Source organism: Physeter macrocephalus, chromosome 1 (assembly GCF_002837175.3).
Source record: "Physeter macrocephalus isolate SW-GA chromosome 1, ASM283717v5, whole genome shotgun sequence".
Classification (NCBI taxonomy): domain Eukaryota; kingdom Metazoa; phylum Chordata; class Mammalia; order Artiodactyla; family Physeteridae; genus Physeter; species Physeter macrocephalus.
In genome coordinates this window covers 100,476,835-100,496,014 of record NC_041214.2, presented here as the reverse complement: position 1 = coordinate 100,496,014, position 19,180 = coordinate 100,476,835, and the positions used below count along the sequence as shown (strand labels likewise).

Here is a 19,180-nt window from a genome sequence, read left to right as displayed (position 1 = left end):
TTTCTTCTCACCTCTGGTTCTGTCCTGCATCTTAAGGGGTCTCACAGGTATGCATATGGACACCCTTGTCTAACATCCAATTGGTCATTCCTTGCCCCTAGAAGTGCATACTCTAGTGATGCCATCTGCCCTGAGGAAGACAAACCAGGGAAAGGACCTACGCAGGCTCTGAGAGTGGGCTCAAGGCCATCAGGACAGGGAATTCTTGGGTCCAGGAATTCAGAATGTGGCCTAGAAGAAGCAGTCCCCTTGCTCTGCAGACTCCTCACTCATTGGGAAATGAGGGCCTTTAAAATATGGCACCCCTGTTGCCCAGATCTAAGAGCGATTCTACATAACCAAGTGGCTTTAAGACTAGAAGACCAAATAAAACAACCTCTCATTTTGGCAGTTTAGTTTTTCCTTTTGGCATGGTCAGCAGATTAACTCTTGGTGTTCACACAGCCAGTATACCTCCGCCTCCCCCAGTGGAAGCATCAATAGCTGGTTGGGTAGGACATCTGGTACAGCACTCTGTTCACGCTCCATCCTCCACACTCAAAGGTGAATGAACTCATACGAACTAAACTCTCAAAAGGAAAATAAGTTAGGCACTGTTTCTCTGGGTTTCGCAAGTTGGAAAAATAAACTTGAATACAGATATATGTAATGGTAGTGACCATTAATACATAGAGGAGCTTTTAATATGTTTATACCACCAAAGTTGCCCCATGCAACTTTGCAATACTGAATTAATTTACCTTTTTAAAAAAGGAGAAATTTAATGTAGTCTATTATAACCAGGTACTAGTTTGTCAGGGTCCCAACAGGAAAAAGCTATCACATACAAAGACAAAAGATTTATTCACAGAGGGACTCTTCATTGGACAGGGGTGGGGTGGGGAAGAATGAAAGGGGTAGCACAGTAACCTGGGGTTAGTAGCAGAGAAGCTTTTACTACCCACAGGCCCAAAAGGGCATAGAGGAAGTGGTTACCAAAACGTGGAAGGAGGGCATCACGGAGAGGAAGTCACCTTCCTCCATGAGCGTGGAGCAGTGACCTTTGGTTAATAGACAGGCAACCTCACAGGGAGGACACCAGGCAGATAGTACTCTGGGCTCACTCTCCTTCCTCTGTCCCTCCGGTCTCCTGCTGGCGTTTCTCATTGTCCAAATGCAAGGGGAGCAAGGGAACCCACCGAGTGGTCCCTACAGTCAGCCTCCCCGGGGCGTGGTGAGGACAGAGAGACATGGCAGGTGAGTCTGGAGGGGCAAAGGGAAGATAACCTTCACACAACTTAACCCAGTATTTAAAATTTCTGTACCTAGGGAGTCTCCCTCAAGTGGTTACAGCTTTACCAAAGTCAAAAGGAAAACACTGTGACAATTGCATCTACATTTAGTCCAAAGGCAGGAAGTCGGGTTAGTGGACAGTGGCTCAGGCAGCACCAACCTCTTTGCCCATTCCATAAGCTGCCTCTGCTTTCTCAAATCACAGACTCCTTTCTCTGGGGCCCTCGGGCCACACAGGAAAATAAATGTGGACGCGAGGAAAGGCAGTAGCAGTGAGGCAGAGCATTATCATAAGCAGGACAGAAAACTGCAGAGCTACATGCCCAGATCACCATCGTGCCTCTTGTTTCCCGCAAAGGACCACAGGCAGAGGATGGATTATAAGTCGCAAGTGGTGCGCACAGCACACAGGGAGAGAGGGAGGTCTGACTGACGCTTTGAAGAACAGTGAGCTTCTGAACGTTTGAGACAGGCAAAGGGAGTCTGTGTTCTTTACGAGAAGACGGACGTTACTTTTGTAATCAGTAAACAAAATTAAAGTCGTCTGTTCCGAGAGAAAAATAAAATGACCAGTAGTTTACCTGTTTGGCTACCTTCTTACAAATCTTTTTTTCCTCTCCTCAATTCTCTGCTTCCCGCTGATTCAGATGTGTCTGACACAGGTAACGTTCAGCCACCCTCCCCAGGGTTTTCGACATTGTTTTCTTAACAAAGCGACCTGCCTGGCTGACCTGCCAACTCTGCTTTCTGAACACTTCTTCCAGATTGGGCAGGATTTGGTGGGCAGGGGGTTGGGGGAGAGGCTCAGAGGCAAGGATGCACCCCAACCCAGCCCGCAATGCACCTCTTCTGGGCTATAGTGCATGGACGCGCCCACGCCCCCACCCCACCCCCAGTGTATCTAGTCTAGTGAACGCTGCTTAAATTGACCCCAGAGCTAGCCGTGAACAGGAGCAGCAGCACAGCAGAGCTGGGGTCCACCCTTACTGAAATGCTCACTTCGGGGAGACCCCAGCCTAGCCCGTGACAGCTATGTGTGGACGGCTCACAGAATGACAGCCCCACCTGGGGCCCTGACCCTGCTCGTATAACAATCATCATACGTACAGGCTTTCTGAACACACTTAGCAGATCCCACTGTGCCCTGGTTCAATTCTTACTGACTTATAACCACACTGAGAAACACAGATTCGAATTTTTCCAAGCTAAGATTTCCCATGGTCTAGAGAGAGCAGATGTTTTAAGGTGACTTTTGAGCATCCCCATACATCTCTGCTGTAAAGAAAACACCACTAGGGTAAACTATCAACAGAGGGAAACTTAGCTGAAGGAGACCATAGGAGGGTTGGCCCCAGTCCCCCAAATGGTTTGCGAGTGCTTGTTCCTTGTGTCCGTCTTGCCTGCCTTTCTGCGGGATGCTGCATGGATAGAGCACACCTGCCACGAAAGCCCAGGCAGCTGTGGGTGGCGTTTTTTAAAGCAAACATTTATTGCTGACCTATGAGGTACAAAGCGTGGCTTTTATGAGGTGACGATGACATCATCCTGGCCGCAAAAGCTTGGGCCAAAGGGGAGTGTTTTGGATTATCTCTGACCAAGCCTTCTCACCATGTGATTGTGTCATCAGCAGATTTGGGAATTTTCCGACGGGCCGCTATGGTGTTCTACACGGACTGCATCCAGCAGTGCAGCCGGCCTCTCTATATGGTACGTGTGTGTTCCTGTGTGCCTTGGCCTTCTCCCAGACAACAGGAGGACAGCACCAGGAGGGACAGGCTCGGGGTAGTCACACAAGGCTCCCCAAACCAAGAGGGCCAGATGGCCTAGCATGGCTGAAGTCCAGTTAGTGAGGGAAGAGGCATCTTGTTTCCCCTTCGCACTCTTAAAAGACACGCTGGGATGGTTCCTTTTTTGTACATGAAAAATTGCTAGTATATAAAGAACATATGTATGTATATACACACACGAAACTATTAAAGTGATAATTGCTGGAGGAGGGAGAATCAAGATAGGGTGTCCCTATAAATAATCATCCAAAGAGGTATGATTATTTCACTTGTGAAAATGAAGAGAGGGCACTATTAATAATGACACATGGACTGTCCCAAGCAAACTAGGGACATATGATCACTCCGCTTTCATTAGGAACTTTCCACATTATACATCTGTTTGCTTTTTATACATTGTTTGACTTTTACAATGAGCACGAATGCTTTTTCAAAATCGTAGTTATTGCTTGATGGCGGAAATACACTTTTAAAAATTCTACCGTATGGTTTTCAATATATTACACATTTCTATACTGAGCTGGGATCAGCCCTGCTCCCAGCTGCCTCGGCTTGCTGGCCAGTGACCTTGGGAAGGCTACATACCTCCTCTGAGCCACTGCCCCAACCTTTACCCCGTGCTGTGATCAGAACTAGTGATGCCATTTGGGCCTGGCACACAGGCATTCACTAAATTCCTGCTGATAGTTTATAATCAGAAGGATTTTTACATAAAGGAACCTGGGAATGTTTTAGCCTGGTAGAGCTTGGGCAGAAGCTATAGGCACTAAAAATTGAGGGAACTGAAGCTGGAGGGTTTTACTCAGGGGAGAACTTAAAAGCCCATTAGGACCTGTGAGTATTAGGAGAGATAAGAATGCCTCAGCTGTGAACCGTAAGGGGAAATTAGTGTTTCTGGGTTTTTTTTACATTAATTGATGCAGGCCGTCTTTTTTTTTTAACAGACTATTTTTAGAGCATTTTAAGAGTTTTTAGTTTTTTTAGGTTCACCGAAAAATTGAGAAGAAAATACAGAGATTTCCCGTTTGCCCCTCCTCCACACAGACACAGCTTCTCCATATCAACACCCAGAGAGATGCATTTGTTAGTCAGTGAACCTATGTTAACACATCATAATCACTCAAAGTCTATACTTTACATTACAATTCACTCCTGGTGTTGTACATTCTATGGTTTTCTTGACGAGTTTGTGATGACATGTATTCATCATTATAGTATCAAAGAAGGTAGAGTAATTTTCCTGCCCTAAAAATCCTCTGTGCTCCACCTATTCTTTCCACCTGCCCCTCGTCGCCAACCCCTGGCAGCCACTGATCTTTTTTAGTGTCTCCTTAGTCTTACCTTTTCCAGAACGTCGTATCATTGGAATAATATAGTATGCGGCCTTTTCAGATTGGCTGAAATAATATGCACTTATGTTTCCTCCATGTCTTTTCATGGCTTGCTAGCTCATTTCTTTTTAGTCCTGACTAATATTCCACTGTCTGGATGTGCTACAGTTTATTTATCCGTTCACCTGTTGAAGGACATCTTGGTTGCTTCCAAGTTTTGGCATTTATGAATAAAGCTGCTATAAAATTTTGTGGGCAGGTTTTTGTATAGGCACGTTTTCAGCTCCTTTGGGTAAATACCAAGGAGCACAACTGCTGGATCATACGGTAAGAGTATGTTTAGTTTTCTAGGAAACTTCCAAACTGTCTTCCAAAATGGTTGGATCATTCTGCGTTCCCACCAGCCATGAATAAGAGTTCCACATCCTCACGAGCAACTGGTGTTGTTAGTGTTTTGGATTTTGGCCTTTCTAGTAGGTGAATTAGTTTTTTTAAAAGGAAGCTATTTCCTTCAAATATAATGGATCACCCACAAAGAGAATCACTACTTTCAAATAGATGAGTGGCCATGCAAATTAAAGTATAATTAGATAGCACCTAACAGTTGTAAGTAGTAGTCAAAGGAGCAGGAATGGATTGTGAATAAATCTCTATTGGAGTAATTGTCCTTTGAGATGGACCTTACCTCTCTATTTTCTTCCCTACCAATAACTTTAATCTTAAGGCCATGTGTTTAGAAACCAGGAGCCTGGGAGCTGCAGGACCTCCTTGGAGCCAGAGTAATGAAACTAATTCCAGGTTCATCCCAAGAGCTGCCTTAGGGCCCATGAGTTAACAAAACCCAGGGAAAGAGTCCTTGGTTACAGAACACTGGTGGCAGAATTCTTTTAACTACTGAATAATCAGCACATACCACCAGCCTTCCCACCAAGAGGTGGGCCCAGGTGCCCAGCTCCTTTAAAAACTGGGGGGAAAACAGCAAGACTTCTGCTTTATTCACCAGGCTTTCTTTTACAGGGACGAGGTCACGTCTGTTTGCAGTCAGAGGCTTTGCCATTTAGTCCTCATAGAGGACTTCCCAGTCGTAGGCACAGCTCTCTTAAAACTATAGAAAAATTGTTTTCACCAAGGCAATTGTTTTCCCAAAATTTATGCTTCCCCTATGGTAAATTCTTTAAAAAGCAGTATGTGCGGCCCCTCATTTGATGTTTTCTTTCCTCCTTTCCAGGACAGAATGGTATTGCTCATCGTGGGGAATCTGGTTAACTGGTCCTTGTAAGTAGTCTTAGGAAAACACGTTTTTCTCTTTATTAATTTCTCTGTAACACCGTGGTTTAGCTTTCCTTGGCTGTCATTTTTATAAAGAAGTCTTAAATTAAGGAGAGCGTAGGACTGTGCTTGTTCTAGTGACTTGAAAGAAAGCTATCTTTCGTCCTGCAAAGAATGCACTAGGAAGCTCTTGTGTACCAATAGGTGCCTCCCTTAAAGCAATGAGTTCAACACACTGATGCCTTGAGCTCGTTTGTTCAACAAGACAAACATCAAATTTGCTATATCTAGGTGGATAAATTAGATTGGATATATATGCATATACACACACATATATAAAGAGATTAATTATGCCAGCAGCTGCAAAAATGCAACAGTTTTAAACTCTTTTTAGAACTTTCCATAAAGGCTACCCAGTAGGCATTTCTCTTTCTTACTAGCGGGTGTGTGTGTGTGGGGGGGGGGGGGGGGGTCTTTCTCATTTCTTTCTTTCCCTCCAGGTCTCAATCTTCCTACTCTGCCTATATCATTTTTCTTCCTTTTCTTTTCCCTCGTTATCACCTTGGCCTTGTTTCCTCAAATGACCTCAAAGTAGAACAGTGCAACAGAAGTACATTTATGCTAGCTGTATTTTATGTTTCTATTTTTTGCAACTTATTCTTAACTTAAAAATGTGAATGAATGAGATATTTTATTGATCCCTCAAAAAATAAGTATGTTTAGCTGCTTTTATTAGTGGTTCTTAGCTGATGTGCTCCTCTGGGTCACTGACCTTTGATAGAAAGGTGACTCCCTACTCCTCCTCCCTTTAAGATACCAGATACGAAGAAAGAAGCACACCATCAGGGAAAGCCAGAATCAAGTCATGAGAATTTGAATCTTATTTCGGGGCCACATGCTTCTGGAAGAAACTTCCCACAATATTGTTGCCCCAGGGTTTACCTTGGGGAAGGTCCATACCTGTGAAGGACTGCCCTTTACTCAGGGGACACATCAGGATGGGTGATTCTTGGCCATGGTCACCTGCGATGCTCTCTCGGCCACCCTTTTAGGGAAGACCCCACAGTCCTGGCGACTCTGTAAGACAGGATGGAGGGCGCTGATAGGAGATACGATACTGAACAACTGATGATAGTGTCTGCAGGGTCAGAATCACCTAGCTTGTCCCTGCCTCTAGTAGAACTAAAATCAAACCCAAGTCTGCAATCAGACTTAACAATCAATGGAAAGATATCCCATGCTCTTGGATTGGAAAAATTAATGTTGTTAAAATGGCCATACTACCCAAAGCAATCTACAGATTTAATGTGATCCCTATCAAATTACCCATGACATTTTTCACAGAACTAGAACAAATAATCCTAAAATTCATATGGAACCATAAAATACTCAGAACTGCCAAAGCAATCCTGAGGAAAAAGAACAAAGCAGGAGGCATAACCCTCCCAGACTTCAGACAATACTACAAAGTTACAGTAATCAAAACAGTGGAGTACTGGCACAAAAACAGACATATGAATCAATGGAACAGAATAGAGAGCCCAGAAATAAACCCACACACCTACAGTCAATCGATCTTTGACAAAGGAGGCAAAAATATACAATGGGAAAAAGACAGTCTCTTCAGTAAGTGGTGTTGGGAAAGCTGGACAGCCACATGTAAATCAATGAAGTTAGAACACACCCTCACACCATACACAAACATAAACTCAAAATGGCTTAAAGACTTAAACATAAGATATGACACCATAAAACTCCTGAAAAGATCATAGGCAAAACATTCTCTGATATAAATCATACCAAAGTTTCTTAGGTCAGTCTCCCAAGGCAATAGAAATAAAAACAAAAATAAACAAATGGGACCTAATCAAACTTACAAGCTTTTGCACAGGAAAAAGGAAAGGAAACCATAAACAAAAAGACAAGCTATGCAATGGGAGAAAATACTTGCAAACAATGTGACCCAAAAGGGCTTAATTTCCAAAGTATATAAACAGCTCATACAACTCAATAACAAAAAGACAACCCAATCAAAAAATGGGCAGAAGACCTAAATAGACTTTTCTCCAAAGAAGACATACTGATGGCCAATAGGCACATGAAAAGGGGCTCAGCATCACTAATTATTAGAGAAATGCAAATCAAAACTACCTCACAATGGTCAGAATGGCCATAATTTAAAAGTCTACAAATAACTAATGCTAGAGAGGGTGTGGAGAAAAGTGAACCCTCCTACACTGTTGTTGGGAATGTAAGTTGGTGCAGCCACTATAGAAAACAGTATGGAGGTTCCTCAGAAAACTAAAAATAGAATTACCATATGATCCAGCAATCCCACTCCTGGGCATATATCCAGAGAAAACTATAATTCAAAAAGATACATGCACCCCTATGTTCATAGAAGCACTACTCACAATAGCCAAGACATGGAAACAATCTAAATGTTTATTGACAGATGAATGAATAAAGATGTGGTACATATATACAATGGAATACTACTCAGCCATAAAAAATGAAATAATGCCATTGCAGCAATATGGATACAACTAGAGATTATCATACTAAGTAAGTCAAAAAGAGGAAGACAAATATCATATGATATCACTTACATGTGGAATCTAAAATATGGCACAAATGGACCTATTCATGAAACAGAAACAGATTCACAGACATAGAGAACTGACTTGTGGTTGCCAAGTGTAGGGGGGCGGGGGAGGGATGGACTGGGAGTTTGGGGTTAGTAGATGCAAACTATTACATATAGAATGGATAAACAACAAGGTCTTACTGTATAGCACAGGGAACTATATTCAATAACCTGGGACAGGGCTTCCCTGGTGGCGCAGTGGTTGCGCGCCCGCCTGCCGATGCAGGGGAGCCGGGTTCGCGCCCCGGTTTGGGAGGATCCCACGTGCCGCGGAGCGGCTGGGCCCGTGAGCCGTGGCCGCTGGGCCTGCGCGTCCGGAGCCTGTGCTCCGCAACGGGAGAGGCCACAACAGTGTGAGGCCCGCGTACCACAAAAAAATAAAATAAAAAAAAAAATAACCTGGGACAAATCATAATGGACAAGAATATTAAGAAGAATGTATATATGTGTATAACTGAGTCACTTTGCTGTAGAGCAGAAATTAACATAACATTGTAAATCAACTATACTTCAATAAAAAAATAAATTTTTTAAAAATGAACAACAACAGTCCATTAATAACAGCTTTCCACTTGAAATACTTAGGAATAAACTTTCAGAGATGTGTGGAATCTTTCTGCAGAAAATTTAATTACCTTATTAGGAGACATAGAGGAAAACTTAGCTAAATGAAGAAAGATGGCATGCCCTGGGTGAGAAGATTAACTATTGTAAAGATATCAGTTCTCAAGTTAATGTGTAAATTTAGAATTAGAAATGGAATGAAGTTAATAGGATTTTATTCTGAAATTATTTACCTAGTTAGACAAAATTGTCAAAGGTCTCTCCAAAAGGTTAACCGGAGAAAGGAGGGGCAGAGGTGTATAGTGACAGCCCAGCATTATTCAAAAGAACTTTCTAGAATGATGTGTTTATTAGCCACTTGTGGTTATTGAGCACTTGCAATGTGGTGTGACTGAGGAAATGAATTTTCAATTTTATTTAATTTTTATTAATTTTTATTAAAATAGCCACATGTGGTTACCACATTGGAGAGTGCAAGCTAGCCTAACCTTTGTTAGATAATCTAACATATTATAAAACAACAATAACATGATGAGCCACTGCTCCAAAACTAGAAATTATAAATTAGTGAATCAGGATGAAGAGGCCAGAAATCCAACTATATATACATGTGCATGGTGTGTCTGTATTAAAAACAAGCTTTCAAAACCAGGAGATAAGAAAGGGCTATATAATAAAGACTTTTGTTAGAACGGAATAGAAATTTGGAGCAAAATTAAGGCCAAACTGCAACCAAAATAAACTTCAGTATTAATTTAGACGGCTAGCAAAAATTTGGTAATGTGTGTCAAGCCAAGTATTGAGATAATTCTATGTCTAGCAATCTGTTCTAATCATCTTAAATGCAAAAAGAAAAAAAAGCACAATATGTCTGAAGGTATTTATTGTTGCAGTTTTTAATAATAGTGAACAACTGAAGGACAAAGAGAAAACTCTTCATTTCAACTAGAGAGGTAGGATGATTGCTTATGGTGCCTCCACTGATAGGAACCTTATAATCATTAAAAATGAATGTTCTGAAGAAGATGTAATGAATTGAAAGTTAATTATAATATGTTCAACATTTTTAAATTCCCCTCCCACCAGAAATGGGGGTGTGGGAGTGAAAAAGCCAATAATGTTACAAATCCACCTTCATAGCTACAAAATAATTCCTCTGTGTGCTCAGTGCCCTCTTTGGACTGATCTATCGACCCAGGGACTTTGCCTCCTACATGCTGGGCATCTTCATCTGTAACCTGCTGCTCTACCTGGCCTTTTACATCATCATGAAGGTAAGAGTGGCGCTGGGAGCCGGGCACTGCGGGATCTCCTCGGGTGACGCGTGCAGCTTGGCAGCATCGCTTCTCACCCACAGCTTCGCAGCTCCGAGAAGATCCTCCTGATCCCGCTCTTCTGCATCGTCGCCACCGCTGTGGTGTGGGCCGCCGCCCTGTATTTTTTCTTCCAGAATCTCAGCAGCTGGGAGGTAAGAGGACAGTTTTCTTTTCCAGGATGACATTCTCTCTCCATCTTGCCTTTCTGACCTTCCTACCTCCCTCTCTTCATGTGCTTGTTGCTGTTTATCTTTTTTATGTTCTCTAACATGAATGCTTTCTCTAAAGGGAATGGTTTTAAATATCCACACATGACTGCTCAATAAATGGCATGTCATCATTATCAGGGTGGCACCTCTTAAAATCAAAGCTCTACCGACACTGCAAACGTGATCTTCATTATGTCATATTATGATTATGATCCTGTTCCCAGTGGATGTTTAATATGTACAGAAACCTTGCTTAGTGTATCTTCTCCACCTTATCATAGTCATCATCCATAAACAAATACACAGGTGCAGGTGTTTATAAATCCATTTCACAGATAGGAAAGCTGAGGCCTAGGAAACTGGTGATGTATCTGAGGCACAGAACAGGGAAGAAGTCTTAGCTCTCCATCACCATAATCACCACAGGCAACTTTAGAACATTTTTACCACCCCAGGAAAAAACCTGCATCTGTTAGCAGTCAATCACCATTTCTCCCTAACCCCTTCGCCTTAGGCAACCACTAATCTATCTTTTGTCTCTACAGATCTACCTATTCTGGACATTTCATATAAATAGAATCACATAAAATGTGGTCTTTGAGTCTGGCTTCTCTTCATAATGGTTCCTAGGTCCACCCATGTGTAGATGTTATCAGTACTTCATGTTTTTATTGCTGAATATTCCATTGTACGGATATACCTCATTTTATCTACCCGTTCATCAGTCTATGGACATTTGAGTCGTTTCCGCTTCTTGGGTTTTATGAATGCTGCTGCTGTGAACAACTGTGGTCAAGTTTTTGTGTGGACGTATGTTTTCTTGGAAGCTAACTTTTTGACCCAGGCATCTAGTAGTGACTTTTTAGGTTTCTGGATACTCAGCCCTCTAAGGAGTTGAACTGTGGGAATGCCCCCACTACATCCTGCCTCACCTTCTTCCAGGGAACGCCAGCCGAATCCCGAGAGAAGAATCGAGAGTGTATCCTGCTGGATTTCTTTGATGACCATGACATCTGGCACTTCCTCTCTGCTACTGCCCTGTTTTTCTCATTCTTGGTGAGTTTATAAAAACTTTTGTCATGGGCTTCCCTGGTGGTGCAGTGGTTGAGAATCCGCCTGCCGACACAGGGGACACGGGTTCATGCCGCGGCCCGGGAAGATCCCACATGCCGCACTTTTTTCATTTCTTTTCGCTTTACATCCTGTACCCCTTTTTTTCTCTTCCCCTCTTTCTTCTCGCTTTACATCCTGTACCCCTTTTTTTCTCTTCCCCTCTTTCTTACATCCCCTTTTGTATTTTTAATTTCCCTTTCCAAGTCTTCATTATAATTCAATGTACAGAATATCATTTCTTTTTTTACACTGTATCCTTCGGTTAGATCTTTATTTTCATTCTCCTTTTACTTTTCAATACTTTAAGACACAGAGTGATAAAATAATTTTCCTTCAGTTGTGCAATGTTTGGACTGAATTGTTGATTAGAACTCACATGCTCAAATCCCCCGGGAACCACTTTTGGCATTGGCTACAATCTCAGCCACACTAGGTTATTCCTTCTTGTGTTATACTCACATTCCTCCCCCTCTTCCAGTCTCACTGCATGTCTCACAAATATTTCACAAGTTCTTGGAGTGGCTCAGGATAGCAGCCAGGCCTCTTTTTACCTTCTAACCAGTCTCTTCCAAATCTCTCCTGTAGTCCCTCCATTTTTTGCCCAAACACCTTTCCAGAAGCCATGCATATTATAACAACCCAGGATGAGAACTCCCAGCCTACTTCCGTCTTAATTTTGACTTTTCCAAAATAAAAGCCCATGGTGCCTGTACACAAGGTCATTTAACAAATAACATTGGGTTGGCCAAAAAGTACCTTCAGTTTTTAAGTAAAAATAAAGGACATTTTTCATTTTCACCAAGAACTTTATTGAACAACGTATTCACCCTTTTGTTCCACTACCTTCTGCCAATTTTCAGGCAACTTCATAATTCCATCTTCCCAAAACTTTTTATCTTTTTGAGCAAAGAACTGTTCCAGGTGCCTTTTAGAGTCTTCAAGGGAATTGAATTTTTTTCCATTAAGAGAATTTTGTAAAGACCAAAATAAATGGAAATCCGAAGGTGCAATAATGTCTGGTGAATACGCTGATGTATCAGAACTTCCCAGCCAAGCTGTAACAGTTTTTGCCTGGTCATCAAAGAAACATGCGGTCTTGCGTTATCCTGATGGAAGATTATGCCTTTTCTGTTCACTAATTCTGGATGCTTTTCGTCGAGTGCTGCTTTCAGTTGGTCTGATTGGGAGCAGAACTTGTTGGAATTAATCGTTTGGTTTTCTGGAATGAGCTCATAATAGAGGACTCCCTTCCAATCCTACCATATACACAGCATCACCTTCTTTGGATGAAGACCGACCTTTGGTTTTGTCGGTGGTGGTTCATTTCGTTTGCCCCACGGTCTCTTCTATTCCACTTTATTGTATAGTATCAACTTTTCGTTGCCTGTCACAATTTGTTTTAAAAACGGAACTTTTTATGTTTGTTTTTATTTTTGGCCGTGTTGGGTCTTCATTGCTGTGCACGGGCTTTCTCTAGTTGTGGCGAGCCGGGGCTACTCTTTGTTGCAGTGCACGGGCTTCTCATTGCAGTGGCTTCTCTAGTTGCGGAGCACGGGCTCCAGTAGTTGTGGCACGCAAGCTCAGTAGTTGTGGTGCACGGTCTTAGTTGCTCTGCAGCATGTGGGATCTTCCCAGTCCAGGGATCGAACCCATGTCACCTGCATTAGCAGGCAGATTCTTAACCACTGCACCACCAGGGAAGCCCCAAAACAGAACGTTTTCATTACGTTTAAATAGAGAATCACAGGTGGAAATACAGTCAAGGTTTTTTTCACTTAACTTAATCTGAAACCCAAACATCAAAGTGATTTACATAACCAAGCTGGTGCAAATGATTTTCAACACTTGACTAAGATATTTCGAGTATGTCGGCCATCTCCCATGTGGTATAACGTTGATTGTTCTCAATTAATGTCTCGATTTGATCGCTATCAACTTCAATTGGTCTACCCGACTGTGGAGCATCGTCCAGCGAGAAATCTCCAGCACAAAACTTAACAAACCACTTTTTTTTTTTTTTTTTTTTTTTTTGCGGTACGCGAGCCTCTCACTGTTGTGGCCTCTCCCGCTGCAGAGCACAGGCTCCGGACGCGCAGGGTCAGCGGCCATGGCTCACGGGCCCAGCCGCTCCGCGGCATGTGGGATCTTCCCGGATCGGGGAAATGTTGCTTTTTTTCTTCCATCTTCAATATTAAAATGGCTACACAAAAATTCACCAATTTTGATAGGTCTTTTTTTAAATGCATGCTGATATGACAGCTGTCACACACAATCTAACAAAATTGTTTCAAATGAAGTTAAAGACAACTAAGTGCTACTAGAGCCATCTTACGGAAAAAACTGAACGAACCTTTTGGCCAGCCCAATATTAGGCCTCCTGGTTTCAGGCTGCCCACTTACTTAGTCTTGTCCATGTAACCTCAAGAGTGGAGCAGGGCTACCCCCTCGTGGCCAGTTTGAGAAGTTTAACCAGTCTGTATAAACACCATTCCTGAAGGCTTTTATCTTTGATAGTCACCTTCTCTAGAAAGACAGAGACAACAGAAGTGGAGCTAAGGGTTCCATGTGGAGGGAGTGATGGTAGAGGGAACTAAAAATGGAGGATTAGGGTACAATTCTTATATGGCAATATTCTATGCAACAAGATTTCATTCTGTTTAGGTCCCAACCCAAATGTTCCCTCCTAAGTGGTAATGATGTCCCTGGCCACCCAATGAAAAACAAAATTTTATACATATACAACTGAATCACTTTGCTGTATACCTGAAACTAACACAACATTGTTAATCAACTATACTCCAATATAAAATAAAAATACAAAATTTAGAAAAATAAAATTTTAACCAAAAGAATTCTTTTACCTCGCCCCATCCCATACTTCCTATATTCCCACCACAGTTTAATTATTATCCTTAGTACATATTACTAGCTAACATACTAGACTTTGCTCACGCATTTGCTTCATGTCTGAAGCCCTCTCTCAAATGTAAGCCCCACCAGGGTAGGGATTTTTGTCTCTTTTGTTCTAAGCCATATCTCTAGCACCTGGAATAGCACTTAATAGACCCTTGATAAATATTTGAATTAATAAATGAACTATGTAATTATGACAAGTGCCTGTTAAGAGCACGGCGTTGCAGAAAGCTGCAGAAGACATGAAAACAAGTAAGGGCACTTGTGAGTCTTTGAGAGAAAATAGGGACTTATGGCAACTGTGGGTTCCTCTCACTTCTCTACCTCTCTCATTTCAGGTTTTGTTAACCCTGGATGATGACCTGGATGTGGTTCGGAGAGACCAGATCCCTGTCTTTTAAGGCTCCAGCATGGAGAGCGGGGAGAGGGGAGCAACCAATCTTGGTGCGGTTTCATGAAAAATACAGGGACTGCAGCAAAGTAACCACGGCCAAATGCTCCACTCACCCTCTGTTGGGTTGGCTCTGTACACATTCCCACAGGGAGGAGAGGAGCTACAGGGGGACCCAAACCTGCAAGAAGGGAAGCAGAAGGGAGGCAGCAACTGTGGACAGAGTCAAGCCCTTCAGAATAGAAAAACACCCACCATCCCCTTCTGTCACTACTCTGACAGAAGCTGCATCGAAGTTGACCTTGGGACCACTCCCACCCTCACCTGAGATTCGCCAGCCATAGGGGGACCATGCTGCTCTCCGCCCTCCAGCTGCCTCCCTGCCCAGAAACTCCAGGGTGGCCCCCTATGCACCTCTGTAACATCTGCTGCTCTAGACATCCCAAAACACCAGCCCACTTCTCCGAAGTCCTGGAATGATGTGATTCCTTGGAGTCTAGTAGAGGGGTGGCCCCAAGGCCCTACTCAACTGGGATAGATGTTTTGTAGCACCAGCTCGTCACCTCCACCAAAGGAACGCTGTATGCTTCCCCCAGGTTCCTGACCGCATTAGGAGGACTCTACGTCAGGCTGTGTCACCCGCTCCTGGCAAGTAACTGTCCCTGAGACCAAGATGTGGGTGCTTCCCTGTTCTTTGGTGTCTTCATCTCACCACTGTGTGTTGACCCACTGACTCAGGCTCTACCTTCTTGGGAAGGCCCCTTCTCCACAGACCAGCTCCAAGGTGGAAGGGGAAATGGGAAAACTCTTCCAGCAACAGAGGAGCAGGAATGACCAACAGCACTAGGAGACTGGTGACATCAGCATCAAGCACTCAGGCCTCACGTTAAGGACTTGGGCTCCTGGAGCAGATTCAGCAAAGGCAATTAGGCCTCCAAGTCAAACAGCTCCATTCTGTGCCCGCATCACCCTTGGGGAAGAAATAAGTGTTCTAAGCAGGGGCACTGCTCTCGGGCTCCTGTACAACCGGCCAAGCCCCTCCTCTGCTGCTTTATGCAGATCAGGGCCTCTAGACTTTCTCCTGAGTTTCTCTGAAGGCCACTCTCAGGGTGAACGCATCTCACTCCTCCTCTCCAGTTGCAAAGAGCTCAGCGGTTTGGGGGCGGCTGTCTCTCTGACACACCTGATCCACATTCACTCCCCAGGATGGTGTTGAAATGCTCAGTGTCCCACTTCACTCTCTCACTGTCCAGCAGCTCTGCCCCCAGGAAGTCCCATTTTGACCAAACTCCTGTATTACCTGCGATATGACGTCATCAGAAAATTTACATGCAAATGTGCATACACAGGTATATTTGCCTGTGAAATTGAAGTCCCCTTATCACCTCTGCTTTCTTGATCCTTCATTAGAAGGATCCTTCATTTTTTTAAAAATATATATATATAATTCTTTCTCTAAAATAATGTTCAAAAACACATTTTGGAAGTTTGAATGGCAAACTTTCCCTGATTTTAAGAACACAAAGATGCTTTCAATGAAACATTATGATTTTTTTTCCCTAAAATGCCCCCAAATTCATAATTGGTCTTCTGTTATTCTTTAGTCCTTAAAAATTGTTGACTTCCATAGGCCATATGAAGGCCACCTATTAAATGGTTGTATCAATCTAACATTTAAAATAAATTTCGAACCTGTTTAACTTGGCTGATTTGACCTAATTCTTTTATTTTTAATGCACTAAAAGTTTTCAAATCCAAAAAAAAGCGGGGGTGTGGGGTGGTGCAGAATGAGAACGACAAAGTCTGTTCAAGCAGCCCTGTGGCCTGAAGTGAATAAATTGTAGGACACATTACCTGTTCGGTAGCTTGTCTGGGAAATATGTCCATGGAAATGGGGAAGGGGCCCCATAGACATGGATGGATTGTGCTGCTGTGTTCTTGACCGTTTTCTGACAAAGTCTGTCTTGTGCTACAAACACACACGTTGTGGTCAGTTTTGTTCTCTGCAGCAGGACTAAAAACCCAGACCAAGCCTGCTCTTATAAATATCAATTCTAAATGTATCTGTTGCTAGCTTTTTCTATAGTGCTGATTTGTACATGGTTGGAGGCCACAAGAAAGTCGTTCAGCTACGTCTGTAGGGCTGATAGGAACTCGGGGTGGAGGGGGCAGCCACAGTTACTCACAGTGGTCCCTCATCCACATGTAGCACAGGCCTGTGTGACTTCTGTCTGTCCTCATGGACTTCTCTCTTTACAAGAGAAGGGAAGGCAACTCTGAAAGCCAAGTCCAACAGGAGGGTAACGGGAGCCAGCCAGCCACTGAGAAGAGGCTCTTGGCAGAGAGGCCCAGGGTAATAAGAGCAGTTCCCTTGGAGGACAGAGGTGTGGCAGCCAGAGGGGCAAAACCGCACATAAAAAAGGCCTCTTCACACCTCTGACAAATGCTGGGGAGGCAGCCCCACCTGTTAACATTGGATGGCTGAGGGATTAGCCCGGTTTTATTTTAGCAGCAAGAGAAGCCAGTGGAAAACCAGAGTCTATCTGGGGAAGGGACTTTCCATGGTTGAAGGAGATCACCCAGTCAGCTCCTGGGGTAAAGAGAGTGACAGCTTCTTCTTTTGTAGCTCCAAGCAGCCACCAGAATGTCCTGTGGGGTCACAAAATGCATGTGTCAGGGAAATATATAATACCCAAATGTTTCTCCTCCTGGGAGACAGTCTCTCTGGCTAAAACTTGGGAAAAAGGGAAAAATAAAGAGAAACATTCTTCATAGAAGGAACAGTTGAATCCGAGAAAAATTCTTGAGTCAGAGTTTAGTCCACATATGTTCGCCTGCTTGCTGTGTGACCTTGTGCAAATTGCTGGAACTCTCTGATCTTCATTGCCACATCTACATGACGCTACATGAAGGTGACAAAGGTGGAGCTGTGTAGAGCATCTGGAGCGGTGCCAGCAGAGAGAAGGTCCTCACCTGCACCTCTCAAATCCTGCAGGGTGGCAGGGCCAGAGCAGGTCTCCCTGCTGGGCTGCACCTATTGCCCAAGGGGGCCCCTCATTGAAACCAGCTAGCTGTTTCCTGTCCTCAGTTCCAGGTGGCCCTGAAGGGGCTGGGAGGCCTCTTCACCTTCAGAGAAACTGCCCAGAATTATCACACCTCCCAGCCCCAGCCCCCCTCCTTGCCCTTTAATTGCTGCATTTCATTGTCTTTGGCCCTGAATACTCCAACGCAGATGAAAAATTGCTGCCAAAGCTGGGGCCAAGTGGAAAGTCTGGCTGTGTATAAAGTCACACCTCATTACTGCCAGTTCTTCTCTGGGAATCTCAAAGAAAACCTAGACTTTCTCCTCTCTCCAGCATCTATAGCTACTACAGTCCAGGGGATGCCAGGTGCAAACGTTTCCCCCGACCCTTATCACCAAATGTTCCGTAGGGAAAGCCTGGATGTTCAGCCTGGATGAAGAGGGACTTCAGCCTGCGGGTGACAAAACAGGTCCCAGAGGAAGCCTGGGAGGGTCGCTCTGGTTTTGAACTGATTCTACTGTCCCCTGGTGAAACTAAGGAAAAGCATTATGAGTAAAGATACAACTGGCCTCTGCCTGAAGCAACGTAAAACCCAAAATTAGTCATTTTTTTGCGGTACGAGGGCCTCTCACTGTTGTGGCCTCTCCCGTTGCGGAGCACAGGCTCCGGACGCGCAGGCTCAAGCGGCCGTGGCTCACGGGCCCAGCCGCTCCGCGGCATATGGGATCCTCCCGGACCGGGGCACGAACGTGGCAGCCAGAGGGGCAAAACCGCACATAAAAAAGGCCTCTTCACACCTCTGACAAATGCTGGGGAGGCAGCCCCACCTGTTAACATTGGATGGCTGAGGGATTAGCCCGGTTTTATTTTAGCAGCAAGAGAAGCCAGTGGAAAACCAGAGTCTATCTGGGGAAGGGACTTTCCATGGTTGAAGGAGATCACCCAGTCAGCTCCTGGGGTAAAGAGAGTGACAGCTTCTTCTTTTGTAGCTCCAAGCAGCCACCAGAATGTCCTGTGGGGTCACAAAATGCATGTGTCAGGGAAATATATAATACCCAAATGTTTCTCCTCCTGGGAGACAGTCTCTCTGGCTAAAACTTGGGAAAAAGGGAAAAACAAAGAGAAACATTCTTCATAGAAGGAACAGTTGAATCCGAGAAAAATTCTTGAGTCAGAGTTTAGTCCACATATGTTCGCCTGCTTGCTGTGTGACCTTGTGCAAATTGCTGGAACTCTCTGATCTTCATTGCCACATCTACATGACGCTACATGAAGGTGACAAAGGTGGAGCTGTGTAGAGCATCTGGAGCGGTGCCAGCAGAGAGAAGGTCCTCACCTGCACCTC

General features: G+C 43.9%; 1 protein-coding gene across 5 annotated transcripts in view; it reads left to right on the top strand.

Moving 5' to 3' along the window:
* The window catches only part of SIDT1 (SID1 transmembrane family member 1), an 87,202-nt gene extending 72,380 nt beyond the window's left edge, over positions 1-14,822 (top strand). For 3 of the 5 annotated variants that reach the window (XM_024120277.1, XM_024120274.1, XM_024120278.1), the window contains 7 exons: positions 1,920-1,934; positions 2,903-2,979; positions 5,619-5,665; positions 10,039-10,144; positions 10,228-10,338; positions 11,338-11,451; positions 14,760-14,822. In XM_024120277.1, the coding sequence (XP_023976045.1) occupies positions 1,920-1,934; positions 2,903-2,979; positions 5,619-5,665; positions 10,039-10,144; positions 10,228-10,338; positions 11,338-11,451; positions 14,760-14,822 (533 nt within the window). Of the gene's footprint in view, positions 1-1,919; positions 1,935-2,899; positions 2,980-5,618; positions 5,666-10,038; positions 10,145-10,227; positions 10,339-11,337; positions 11,452-14,759 lie in introns of all 5 variants that reach the window. The other 2 variants (XM_024120273.1, XM_007113570.2) reach the window with 2 other exon arrangements.
* Positions 14,823-19,180: the final 4,358 nt, after the last annotated feature.